The 13,168-nt window shown below is 43.0% G+C and overlaps 1 protein-coding gene across 3 annotated transcripts in view; it reads right to left on the reverse strand.

Moving 5' to 3' along the window:
• PTPRM (protein tyrosine phosphatase receptor type M) overlaps nt 1-13,168 on the reverse strand; it is a 748,579-nt gene that overhangs the window by 146,483 nt on the left and 588,928 nt on the right. For all 3 annotated transcript variants that reach the window (XM_082641116.1, XM_082641117.1, XM_082641118.1), the window contains 3 exons: nt 9,679-9,830; nt 5,977-6,051; nt 741-928 (listed from right to left, as the gene is read on the reverse strand). In XM_082641116.1, coding sequence (XP_082497242.1) covers nt 741-928; nt 5,977-6,051; nt 9,679-9,830 — 415 coding nt within the window. The remainder of the gene's footprint in view (nt 1-740; nt 929-5,976; nt 6,052-9,678; nt 9,831-13,168) is intronic.

The raw sequence follows: 13,168 nt of genomic DNA on the forward strand, positions 1-13,168 counted from the left end.
ATCCAAGCCCCTTCCTTCTCCCCCCTCACCACACACACACACACACACACACACACACACACATGCACACACACTCAGTGAAGGTGTGCTCTTTTGAACCAGACTCTTCAAATTAATTCCCTTCAGTTCGGGAAAGACTTTCCAACAGAATTAGGCTGTGAAAGGGGTGAGTCCTACATTTATATATGGTGCCAGATTATATATCGCTGTTCCTGGAAAGGCCCCCAAGGGCTGCCTGCACTGGATCCCAGGACAGCGACCTGCTCCCTGGGCTGGCGGGACGGTGACATCTGTCACTGCTGTGACACTAACCGGTCCCTCTACTGCCATCTCATCTCCATGCAAGACGTTGCTGGCTGGCCTACAACTGTTCTAGGTGGACAGCTTCTTCCTGAGATAACCCTCAAAATTATTGGGATTTAACATCAGACTTTATTATAGGAAAAGCCAGGAAAGGTGATGAGGAATGGGGAAGAGAGCCTGGCAGGCCCCTGTTTTCATGGCGTATTTATGCAGAATAAAGAAAAAGGTGAAGAAGTATTTCTCCTCTTTTCATTTAAGGTAGGACATCCCCCCGGTGGTCAAGTCTCACCGCTGGATGGAAATGGATCCAGGGATGAAACAGCTGGTCCCTTCCTGGTGGCCTCGTGGGCCCCACCAGCTAGGGGAGATGTCACACAGCCCCTGGTGCCGCGCCCAGGTGGGCGGAGGGGGAGCCCAGGTGCGGGGTGCGTGCTCACCTCATACTCCTCCTTGAAGCCGTAGCCCTCTGCGCACTTCATCTGTGTGATGTGCTGAAGCAGGTCGGCCACCCGGATGGCAGGGTGCAGCTGCCCCGTCTGGTAGGGCACGTCGGCCGGCTCGCGCTTCTTGTACGTGTGGGGCTGAACCAAGCTGCTGGTGTCACTGGCCATCGTGTGTGTCTCGTCTGGGAAAAGAAGGCCGTGGAAAAAATGAGGGGAACCAGCAGCTACAACTGGGTCACCGAGAATCTAAGAAGCGGCTGCTGACATCCCCTCAACCTACGGCTGCCACGATCCCCGTGATGGCTCAGCAAAAAAGAAAAGTTAAGTGTCTAGAGATTTCAGTGGGGGTGGCAAGACTAGTAGGGATGCGGCAGGAATCTTTGTTTTTACAAAGCAGTCCAAACGATCTCTTGCTTTCCCAAAGCTAGTTGGTTAAGAATCCTTTAGCCTTTGGGGGCTAAAGTTCATCGAAGTTTCAGTCTGAAACTTCATCAAGGCCTGGTGCAAAACCAGTCTTGTGTTCTTCCGAAGATTCACTAGTTTGTATGATGATGGAAATCAACTCTGTATGAATGTTCTGTGAGCAAAGAAAAAGTGCACAGGATGGGTTGGCTTACAAAGCTAGCAATGAAAACGTGGACATGATACATGAGATCCAAGATAACTGGGGGGGCGGGAGGGGGGGAGAAAGGAACCTGGTTGGATAAGTCACTTCGCATGCTCCAGGGTCAGAAAGCTGGACAGAATACGGTGGGCTAACACAGCACTCATGGGATGATCTACAGGAGCTAACATGCAGGCCAACGCACAGCAGAACCAGCTGGCTTTGTTCTACAGAGAAGACACCCCCCCCCATTCCCTCCACACCTTCTCCATGGGGCGGGCGCATGGGGGAACTTACCATTTATAGGCACTTTTAAGAAGATACATATCAGGAGAAAAGAGGAGGAGAAAAAGGAAACAGGGCATAAGCAATAGTACTGTGTGAATAAGTACAGGTAGTTTTTATTTTGTGTTTTAATTTTACAGTTAAGTTTTCTATTCAAAGGTGGTCAGAGGGCAAAGCCTCATTTCTCCCATCACCTTAGGATGGAGGTGTTTAATTTAAGCACTCAATAAGAAAAGGAGATTAAAATAGTATCATAATTGCTTTTCATCCCCCATGAACCAAGTAATGACTAAATAAGTCTTAGTTGTACTCCATACATTTTCTCACTTAAATTTCTTGAACAAGTCAACCAAATTGTATTACAAAATTAATGTCAGAATTTGGTCAAATAAGCCTAAAGAGGCTATATTTTAATGGAAGACTCCTAGTAAATTAGATTAATGAACTGCAGAAATTGTAGCTATTAAAAAATGTCTTATGCAGGAAGGTGCTATTAGGATAAGAGTTCCACATTCTACAGGTTAACTCATTGTAATGCTGAATCCCCTCAGCCATTTTACAACTGAGGGTCTGTCTCATCAAAATGTAATGAGAAAGTCACTTAAAATGAGAACATTAAATCAGAATTGATTTCAGGCATAAAGAGTGAAAACATATAAGAAAAGATAAGTTCAATTAAAAAAATGACCAGATTGTTTATCAATAGGGAATTCAGCTATGGGTTTTTGTTTGTTTGTTTAAACTGAGAAGTTCAGCTCCAAAGGAAATTTAGTTCAAGGGCGCTTGGTGAGCTGGGCCTGGCTTTGAAACCTCACTTCTATCTGCATTGCAAAGCACCTGGGATGCATGGTATGAAGGGTGGCACACAGGTGTGTAGCTATGTGCTGCTGCTGAAATGGTACCTGGATCACTACAAGGTGGCTAAAGACACAAAGACAAAATAAAAAAGGTGGTAAGTTGATTTTATGATTTTTGTTTTCATTTGGATTTGCTTTGAAATTTAGAAATTCATATGTTCCCATCTATTAGAACAGTTGCAAATAAACCGGGACATTTCCACATCGGATTTGCTTGTTGGCAACTGCCAAGCTCACGATGTAGGGGAGGCTCCCTCCTGAAGCCCTGAATCCCTGGAGCTTTCAGCTGCTCCAGCAGGAGGTTCTGCTCTTTATACTCAAATACATGGAACATTATTAGTTTCCCCTCTGTGCCTCTCGTTCTCTCAGTTTTGCACCTTTTGGGATGAACGTAATTAAATGCCCTCCACTGTGGACTGATCTTCTACACTTCCCCAAATGAATCATGTGGGTCTTCCATGTGGATCCACTGGCAACCTCACAGTGCTCTGATCCCAGGGCGAGGCATTCTTGGAAGTTTTAAGTCCACAGATACACTGTATGTATCACCCCCACTGCACTATGACATCTTAACCCCATTATTATGTGGACACGTCTTAAAGCATTTAAACACTACCAGATCATCTAAGAAAAGAACACCATTACTGAGAACATAGCTGCCGACGAGGAAACTGAAGGTTTCTGGTGTGATATCTGTGTTCTGAAATTGGGTCACCTAAACTAGCAGAAAATCTTGATTCCACCAAAATTAGTGATTCATCAGTTTCCTCTGACTTCTTCAGAAAGAATGATTACTGATAAAATACATCATTGTCACTAACTTCCTGTATTTGTTAAAAATTACCCACCCACAATTTTTAATTAAAAATTATGGCTAAGAGGAAATCAGAAATAAAGCTACTCACTAAAAGTTCCGATGGTTTTCTAAGAACTGAGAATTCATTCTACCTACATTCTTTAACAAACTGTCTCGAATTTTCAATGAACCAGCTGAAAAATCTTGAATTGAAATGGATGCTGTTTTTGAGGTAGGCGATGGTCCTACCTAGCTATCCATCTATCCATCTATCTATCTATCTATCTATTTTTTTTTGCAAGTAAATGATATAAAGGCATGCTAAAGCTTTATACATTAGGGCTGGGCACCTTAGCCTGTGAGAATAAAAGGCACTAGAGGATTTAATTGTGCTAAGCTGTGAGTCACAACAAAACACGTCTTCCTGTCTTAGCGTAAATTAAAATAGCACTATTCCCAAAAAGTGCCAGGGTAGATGTACAGCATATCTTCATTGCATGGTTTCAAGTGATAACCTATGTAACATATGGATTCACCTTCGCACCGAGTGACGTGGAAGGGACAGTCCCCAAGCACCGCCATTTGTCACATTGGCATGTTGGTACCAGCTCAACAAGGTAACAGTTATTTGTTGATCTGGCTGACTTATTTTTCACAATGTGCATCATTTTTGCTATTTGAATTGTCTGTTCAAGTGACTCTCTCTCTGTAGAGAAGCCTAACCAACTTTAAAAGATGTCATTAGTGTTCGTAATAACAAAGCCCCAACTTTAAAAGATGGTATTTGTTTAATAAGCTTATCTAAATCCTGCTGTGAAATCTGAACATTTTCTTCCCTCTGACAATGCCCATCTCAGCCCTCCCCACTCATAGCTCCTCCAAGGTCAGAACACCTACTAGAGGAATTGCAGATGAATGCCAGGCACACAAAGAAATCGCAAATCTTTGCCTATCAAGAGATTCTGTAAATGTCATCTGCATTTAGATTGCATTGTTCAGGCACCTAAGATTAGCCTGTGCCCCTCACTTATGAAAAGGATAAAAATGAAGCTTTCTTTCCCTTACAGTCAGGATTAAAAGGTGGCAGCTTTAGTGGGGCTTGTTTATTAGTCCTCAAAATGACGCAAATTCAGCAAGTCTGCTTTAGGTCCATTCTTCAACTTCTGAGTTCATTGTTTCCTCAAGCAACAAACTTGCTTAATCAAGCCCAGAAAACACCATAAGGGGGAAAAAAAAAACCACCCTCTACATAAAAATCGTAACAACTTAAGAGAAAAGAGAAGCACAGGGGGAAAAATTATGTTGCCAAGATATAAACCCTTGTAAAGAGAGTTAGGAAGCAGGACTGGCACAGCTGAGGATGGAGCTCTGGCTGCGACGGATGGTTATACACCTTGAAGTCATCTGTGTTGTGCCCCTTTTCTGTAAGGTTAGTAGTACTGATAGAGAGAGAACATAGCCGGGTACGCTCGGGCTACGGTCTCAAAGGCAACAGCAGCTCATGCTTGTGTGGTTCTATCACGGCCAGGTAATGCCATTTCTCCTCACCCTTCTTATATCTGGACAAATGGGATTTTTTCTTTAACCCCCGCTGGGAATATTTCCTACTTTCATTGCATTCTGTCCCATGGGGGCTAACATTTTATTTCATTTCTGGTGACATCCGACACATAATAAACCATGTGATTATAAAGTGTCAGCTTGTCGTTTTGCTGTTGAGAACATCGGCTCCTTTGAAATTCCACTGTGTGACAGACATCTGAAATGCTGGGGGTGCCCTGGGTAGCTCCAAGGAGGAGGAGGGGGCCAAATCTCTACTGTGATGATTTTTCTCCATAACATTTGGCAAAATTAGAAAAATGCTATTTTTGAAACTGCTGTTTTCAGTGCTTAGCAATAAGTGAAAATAATAAGAAGCTATTTTCACGTTTATGACTGTCACCACTTTGGACAGACCTTAGGTCTTGCAAGTACACAGCTGAGTGATGACAAACTGTGTTTTTCCTTGGGATCAAAGCTGACTTTTAATTCTGAACCTGGACAGGGAGAGCGCTGGAGCCGGGATTGTTCATTGGAACCTTTTGGTATCATTACACACACACACACACACACACACACACACACACACACACACACACACACACACACACACACACACACACACACACACACACACACACACACACACACACACACACACACACACACACACACACACACACACACACACACACACACCCAAACCCTTCTTATCAATGGAGATTGTTTAGAGAGTCTTTTTATTATCTCTGCCCACCCCCAACCCCTCCAGGCCATCCACCACCCTCGTGTCCGGGTTATGATCCTTGCATCAAACTGCCGTCTCCTACAGAGTGGCCACTGACTTTAGAAATTACTCCTGTAATAAACTGTGATAAAGGGAAATGTTCTCACCTAAAATTGCAGTTGGCACAAATGGGTCTGTCATACATCATAAGCAGGTCAATGCAGAGAAAGTAAAAAGAGAAAGAACAGTAAATGACTGATGAAAGGACCCCCAGTTTTCCCGCAGAAAGCCATAGAAAGCATCGGGTTACAACACTTCAAACACGCTAAGCTCCTAAAGCATCCTGGGCAGCAAATTGAGCCCTGGGTGATTCTGACTGCTCAGGGTTTATGAAGAGATGAGACAACGGAAAGCTTTGTTACCTGGGTAATAGGAATTAGGCACCGATGTGCTCAGGGTGTTTGTTTTCATGGTAAAGGACGATGGTGAAGACACAGCTGTAAATAAGAGAAAAGGCGTGTCAGCGGGGGTAGAGAAGCAACACCAGAAAATACGGCCCTGAGGTCACTCACGGGGAAACGACACTGGGTAGACTGTTGACCAAAGAAACAACAGAGGTTTACCTGTCTACGTGTCTTTGAGTCTATGTGGTAAATACCATCAGTCTCCACTGTCTCTGCGGGGAGGTACTTGTACTTTAGAGGACATGCCCCCTTTTATCACTGAAAAGATTTTCTGATCCCACAAATGAAGGAAAAAAACCCACAACCACAGCCGCCATTTTGGATTAAGAAATTCATTAATTTCCCTTTTGACTTCTAGCCTTTGCTTGCAGAATTTTACTATCACACTGAACTGATTTTTACAACTAAGTATGAGAGTGTGTCTACACATGGCTTTTGGAGAATATTCTGAATGTCAATGTTTTTGTAGTTTGCTAAATCCTCACCTTGCTCCTATTCTGGATTTTCAGAGAGCTTTTCACAATGCTATGATCTGTTTTATGAAAAATAAAGATGATGCTCCATGTGTACTATATTTAACGTGAAAGCTGCATGACTACATGTTGTCTTATTAGGCCTTTAAATCCTTGTAAACATGCTTATTTTTCTTTGAAATCTTCCTCTGAAACACCCAAGATTTAACTATAACACCTTCTCTTCCCCCTGTCATTAAGAGGTAGAGTCAATCCCATCCAATTTATCTGATTCCGTTGAAAGTGGGTATTTCCTATTTTTAAAGTAGTTTAACTCTCTTCAACGTCTTAATTGATTAGTGCTTTAAAAACACTTTAATTTCATTAAAGTGTAAGGATAAATTATTTGAATGTGCTCAAGTGCTCAAGGTGGTTAGATCTAAGTCTAAATTTTAATTCCTCTGATGTGGTTATATGGTTTATTTGATGCTGAGTTCCTGATCAGGACACTAATACCCACTTACATGGCTGTTTTATGGGAGGCTCTACCAAATCCCTGTGGTTACTGCATGTCAGCTTTATCCTGATGACATGTTAATATATTTTCACTCTCTTGGAGCAGTTCCCTTCAGACAATGATTTTACCTGTGTTTATATTTTTCAAGCATAGAATTAGCAAATGACAGAACCAGAACCCAGGCTGCCTGTCAGTTATATTTTTCTAAAATAGATAAGTATCACATTTATAATGCATGTTTATGATAAGCTGCCAGGAAAAAAGAGAGCAGTCGATAAAAACAAGGACAAAACCCCGAGTACCTATAAAACATGCCAGGGTCAGGGAGCATAATGCCTATTACCTGCTGACATTTTTATTTGTTTTGTAAAAATGTGCAAAGCAGATACAAAATAACTATGTTTATTTTCACCTTTAAAAACATATTTTAAATCCCTTTTTTGTATAAGAATTAAACCCATACCCACTAACCATATCTACTTTCCCCCCTTTCAGGTACAACTCCCATTTGCTTTGGTGGATGGATTATTCCCCATTCTTATAAATGTGCTCGGGCTTATTCTTAAATTCTCCAACCTCAGTTTTCTCACCGTCTCATTCCTAAAAACTACTTGCTTCCCAATCCTGAAAGATCTCAAACATATCCAGGCTTGGAGTAGGTCTGGGCTAGAAGCCTAGTGGTCTAATGAACACTTCTCATGAAAATTTCCTTCCCCAGTAACTGCTCTTTTAATTTAAAGGCATTTAGAGAGTATGACGATGTCAAAGTTTACCATTAGGGTCACTGCCCATGGATGGGATTGGATGAGACCTACCCATTGTTCAGAGAGTGGGAGGACAGTGGAATGCCTCCTGCCATGCTTCCTCCATTGGCTTTACTGATGGAAGCATCAAATAACGCCTCCTGGCGGGTGAGCCCCAGAAGCTGTGTCCCCACTGCTGCAGCAGCCCCCTCTATATGGGCAGTTTTGGATTTCCACAGATACATTCATTTTTTAAAAAGTCAATGCCAAATTAAATATCTTGTCCAGAGGCAAATACCTCCTGTTGCTCAAACTTCAAAAGCCTAGAAACTACCAATGTAGGTTTCTGCTCTTTGGGTAGGCAATTCCAAGTAAATTTATTCGTGAGGAATTTCACCATGAAATAGAAGATTTGGAACAGTAATGGGTTATCATGGAAAGAGCGAGCATGTATCCGCGTGGTCCCTTCCACACTGTTGGTCAAGAAATAACTGCTCTGACAAAAATTCTCATCTTGTCTGTGGTGGAAAGGACTCGCCCCCCCCACACAAATGCATCCTAAGTTGCTTTATTTTGGCAGTTAAACGCATTACATATCTTTAAATGGAAAATATATTTGCTACAAAAAAGCAGAGAAAATTGCACAAAAAAAGGGATGGAATTTGTGGTAAACTGAAGTACCCCAGATTCTGCCACCTACACTGAAAATGACATGAAAGGGCAAAGGACAATGACCACGGTTGAGGAGTGTGTCCTGCCCGCCGGGGTGAGAGCCGTGTCTGCTGAAGTCCCGCACCAGCAGGCCAGGGCTGCATGTGGATAAATAAACGTAGGGCCTCTAACTGGGATAAGGTGGACAATGGTAGCCACTGTGAACAGAAAGGAACGCGCCTTTCCACGAAGCCTTGCTGAATGTAGGGGAAAGGCAGGTGTGGGAGAAGGGTGCTGACCACAGCAGGCGTGATCAGAGAGGGTGGGGGGCCGGGGGAGATGCAGATCCCAACAGCCCAGGTGGGTGGTCAGGACAGGAGCGCACACCGTCCGCACTGGGATCAGCCCTCTCGCACCAGAGACCATGTGCCTGTGATTCTCCCAATCCCCAGCCTTTACTTTATTACTATTGGTGACAGCTGTTCTTTATCCATCTGCAAGCCGTCCAGCATCCTGGTTGCACAGCCAGGGTCGGCAGCAGCCTTTGGGCATGGATTTCACACGTTAAAGAAACCTCTGACCTTGAACCTGTCAGTGCTGTGAACCACATCATTAGGCACAGGCCATGGGATTTAGTTTTGGTCCCGAGAAGATCACCAGGGACACGGCAACTGCACTTTTTGTATTCATACAATCCATGTAACTGTTGGCTTCCTAAAATAACGCCTTGTACCTGGATGGCAGGTGGCAGTATGGAAGGTATTAGCTGAGCTCCGTTTACCCACCTGGTGTGAAACATAAGCCTTCTGAAGTGGAAATACAATTTAGCTTATTAATTGCCACTAACAGCCCTGTAATAAAGGCAGAACTTGTCAACTAAACAAATAAACAATTAGCTTGTTACTGCCATTTAGTGAACTGCTTTATAACGGGCTTCCCCTGTGTGACTGCACACCTGCCTCGCTTACAAACAGGAGCTGCATAACAACAGGGATGGTGAGAAGCAGGTGCCTTCCTCTGGGTGAGGAGGGAAGCCTCCATGTCACTGCTCTCGGGTCTTTACAGAAACGTGGCCCTGGCTGCCCGTGCGGTCTGCTCCGGTCCCGTCACCCCGCCCACACCACTGTTCCTAAGCAACCGTGGCACGTGGGGACGTGTCCAGGATCATCTGACGGGACTGGAGAAACCAACAGGGCCTAAGAATTCTCTGGGAGGTTTTGTTTCCTAACCCCCAGCACCACGTGGAATCCTGGAAACCTGAGAGCTGCCCTGAAGGCAGGCCCCGCGCGGCACTCACATCTCCCGTTGAGGTTGTGCGTGTCCATGAAGGAGAAGGCCTCGTCACAGCTGGTGCCCTGCTCCGCGTAGCTCTTGTCCATGGAGCTCACCATCACCGTCATCTCCTGCCGCGTGCTGCTCATCGTCTCCTTCCGCTTCCTGGCCAGTTTCCTTGGGACAGAGAGTTCATTATGCAGACACGCGTGAGGATGGAAAAGGTGCACTGACCAACGCTCGGGAATCACTTGTATGGAATTAATGGTATTCATCCATAACAGTGTCTCGTGATGCCTTCTAGATGGCAGGTTCTCTGCCAGCTGCAGACGTGCAGAGGAGACCCATCTCCTGCCTGTCCTCAGAAAACCCCCCTCAGGCCAAAAGGCACATGAAAAGATGCTCAACATCGCCAACTATTAGAGAAATGCAAATCAAAACTACAACGAGGTATCACCTCAAACCGGTCAGAATGGCCATCGTCAAAAAGTCTACAAACAGTAAATGCTGGAAAGGGTGTAGAGAAAAGGGAACCCTCCTACACCACTGGTGGGAATGTAAGTTGATGTAGCCACTATGGAGAACAATATGGAGGTTCCTTAAAAAACTAAAAATAGAGCTACCATATGATCCAGCAAACCCACTCCTGGGCAGATATCCAGAGAAAAACATAATTCAAAAAGATACATGTACCCCAGTGTTCATAGCAGCACTGTTTATAATAGCCAAGACATGGAAGCAACCTAAGTGTCCACTGACAGATGCATGGATAAAGATGTCGTACATATATACAGTGGAATATTACTCAGCCATAAAGAAGAATGAAATAATGCCATTTACAGCAACATGGATGGACCTCAAGATTGTAACACTAAGTGAAGTAAGCCAGACAGAGAAAGACAAATATCATATGATATCACTTATATGAGGGATCTAAAAAAATGATACCAATGAACTCATTTACAAAACAGAAGTAGACTCACATACATAGAAAACTAACTTATGGTTACCAAAGGGGAAGAGAGGGAGGGATAAATTAGGAGTTTGGGATTAACAGATACACACTACTATATAAAATAGATAAACAACAAGGACCTACTGTACAGCACAGGGAACAATACTCAATATCTTGTCATAACCTATAAGGGAAAAGAATCTGAAAAAGAATATATATTCTTATATATATTCATATATATATATAATACATATGTATATAAAATTGAATTGCTTTGCTGTACACCTGAAACTAACAAAGCATTGTAAGTCAACTATAGTTCAATAAAAATTTAAAAAATATGCATTTACAAAAAAAGTTGTAAAGGTTTTGAAAAGGAAGCTGGCATGGCTCCTCTGGGTGCCAGCGTGCGGATGCTGGTCATCTTCTCCAGAACCCCCTTTTTTCCAGCCAATCACCCTAGTCTAAGGGGCAGAATCTAGGCTTGGATGTTCTCCACAGGTGTTCTGGATAGAGGCAGCACTGGCTCCAGACCCACAGCTGCAGTTACAACAGTACATTTGCTCTCCACTTCTGCGTCTGCCAGCTCACTGGAAAAGCATTCTTAAGCCAGGTCTCCCCAGGATCACTAAAGTGGAGGACCGAGATAATTAGCACCATCATTCAGGCAAAACGTCCCCCCTTGCTGGAATTTCTTTAATCTGCTTTGGACTGCAGATAATTGCCCCAATATTTTCTTTTGTTTTGCCTATGAAGAGAGACCTAGTCAAGTTCGCCAGACTTCCCTCTTTGTCTTCTCTTGCTTGTGTTTCTCTAATCCTTACAGGTTAGGAAATGACAGTGAAAGTGCTTCTTACTGCTGGTGGGAGGTGGTGGTGGAGGGGGGATGTGTGCTCCAATAAAAGCCAAGCTTGTACTGGGAAGATCTTTCTCCTCTCTAATCCTCCGTGTGTGAACTAATTTCAGTGATGTCACGCTACACACTCCACTGCTGATCTTCCTTAAGCACAAAAGAAGCCCATTAAGGACTCATGAGAACCTGCTCAAATCCAGCAGAGGTCCAGTTGGAGACCCATGGCTTTAAGCTCATGTCCGTTAAGCATATACTCTGTGTCCGTGAACCTTCAAAACATGGCTCCCATGTCCTCAGCAAGCCTTCCTGCATTAACCTCACCCTTTGACCACAGACACAAATGTCTCACTGGGGGCCAGGCAGGTACTGCAAGGCAGTGAAGCAGGTCTAAGGCGATAAGGAGTGGTGGGCACTGGAGTAACGGAAGGGGAGACAGTCTCTCAGCTCCAGAGGGTGGATGCCCCATAAAGATCGCAGACATTGTAAATTGCAAGAGAAACCAGAAATCCAGATTTTATAGGAACTATCTGAATTCTAAGTATTGTCAAATAATTCAAATTAAAAATTTAAAAGACTATGTGGCCCAAACAAAGCATGTTTGTGGACACTTCTGCTCCCCACTAATACAGCACTTAGAAACTTAATTGTGTTGGAAGGGAAGGGAGTGGAAACTGACATATGATACATGACTACTGTATGGCAGTGCTCTGCAAGTGTTCTCTCATTTAATCCTAGTAACCTGGTAAGAGCTATTCTTACTTCCTATTTTATAGGTGGAGGAACTGAGTCTCAAGGACTTAAGTTGTCCAAATGGTGGAGCTGGAATTGCACCCCAGATCTCTCTTGACCCCAAAGGTACCCATTCTAGAACAATGTGCTGTATCTAGTAAAGTATTTCATTAATTTACATTTCCTTACAAGTTACATTATAATTATCACCAAGTTGCTTTCAAACGTGAATACTCTATCACCTCATAACTAAATATTATGAATTGAAAAAAGCAGGATTAAGTTACTAGCACCTAGCCAACGCTTTACACAAAGCAGGTGGTATTAAATATGCTTGTTAATCGAATTAACAATTGTTACACAAAAGCATTAGAAAAGACAGTTTTTCTGCAACCTCCTAATCAAAAGTAGCTTGCTTGGTCACGGAGGTTTTGAGTCATTGCTTGGGATTTTTGATTTGTCCTCATGCACAGCTAAATGCTATCGTCCATAATTACAGATGGTTGAGGAAGGTGAGATTTAGAATTGAGAGTTGGGAATAAGTGTGGATAAATTGAAATTTATTCTCTTTCTCTTTTTCTCCTATCGATTTCTCTTTTGGACTTTGTGTTTCAGATCTATATTTTATATTTTAAAGAAAACTTTAAAAACTGTCAGAAAAACATTGTGAACTTAATGAAATAGTGTTTTGTGCAGGGAAACTCCTGAAGTGGAGGCAATTTTCTTTGCAATTTTATCTAAAGACACAAGTAAATTTATTTTCCATTTTGATTTTTAAACAAATGGTTTGCCTGAGATATTTCAATCTCAAATCTCTAAATTTGGATTGAATGAATCTCAAAGACCCTTAGTAACAACAACAACTAAAAATGTTCCTACTAACACCTAAAAGTGGAGCATAAAAAATTAGAGAGAGGACTTTTGGTTTATGGTTGGGCATGTAAGGAGCTTGGAGGTCATCACTCTGTCTTAACAACA

The sequence above is a fragment of the Mesoplodon mirus genome (genome assembly GCF_964341445.2).
Source record: "Mesoplodon mirus genome assembly, chromosome: 13".
Taxonomy (NCBI): Eukaryota; Metazoa; Chordata; class Mammalia; order Artiodactyla; family Ziphiidae; genus Mesoplodon; species Mesoplodon mirus.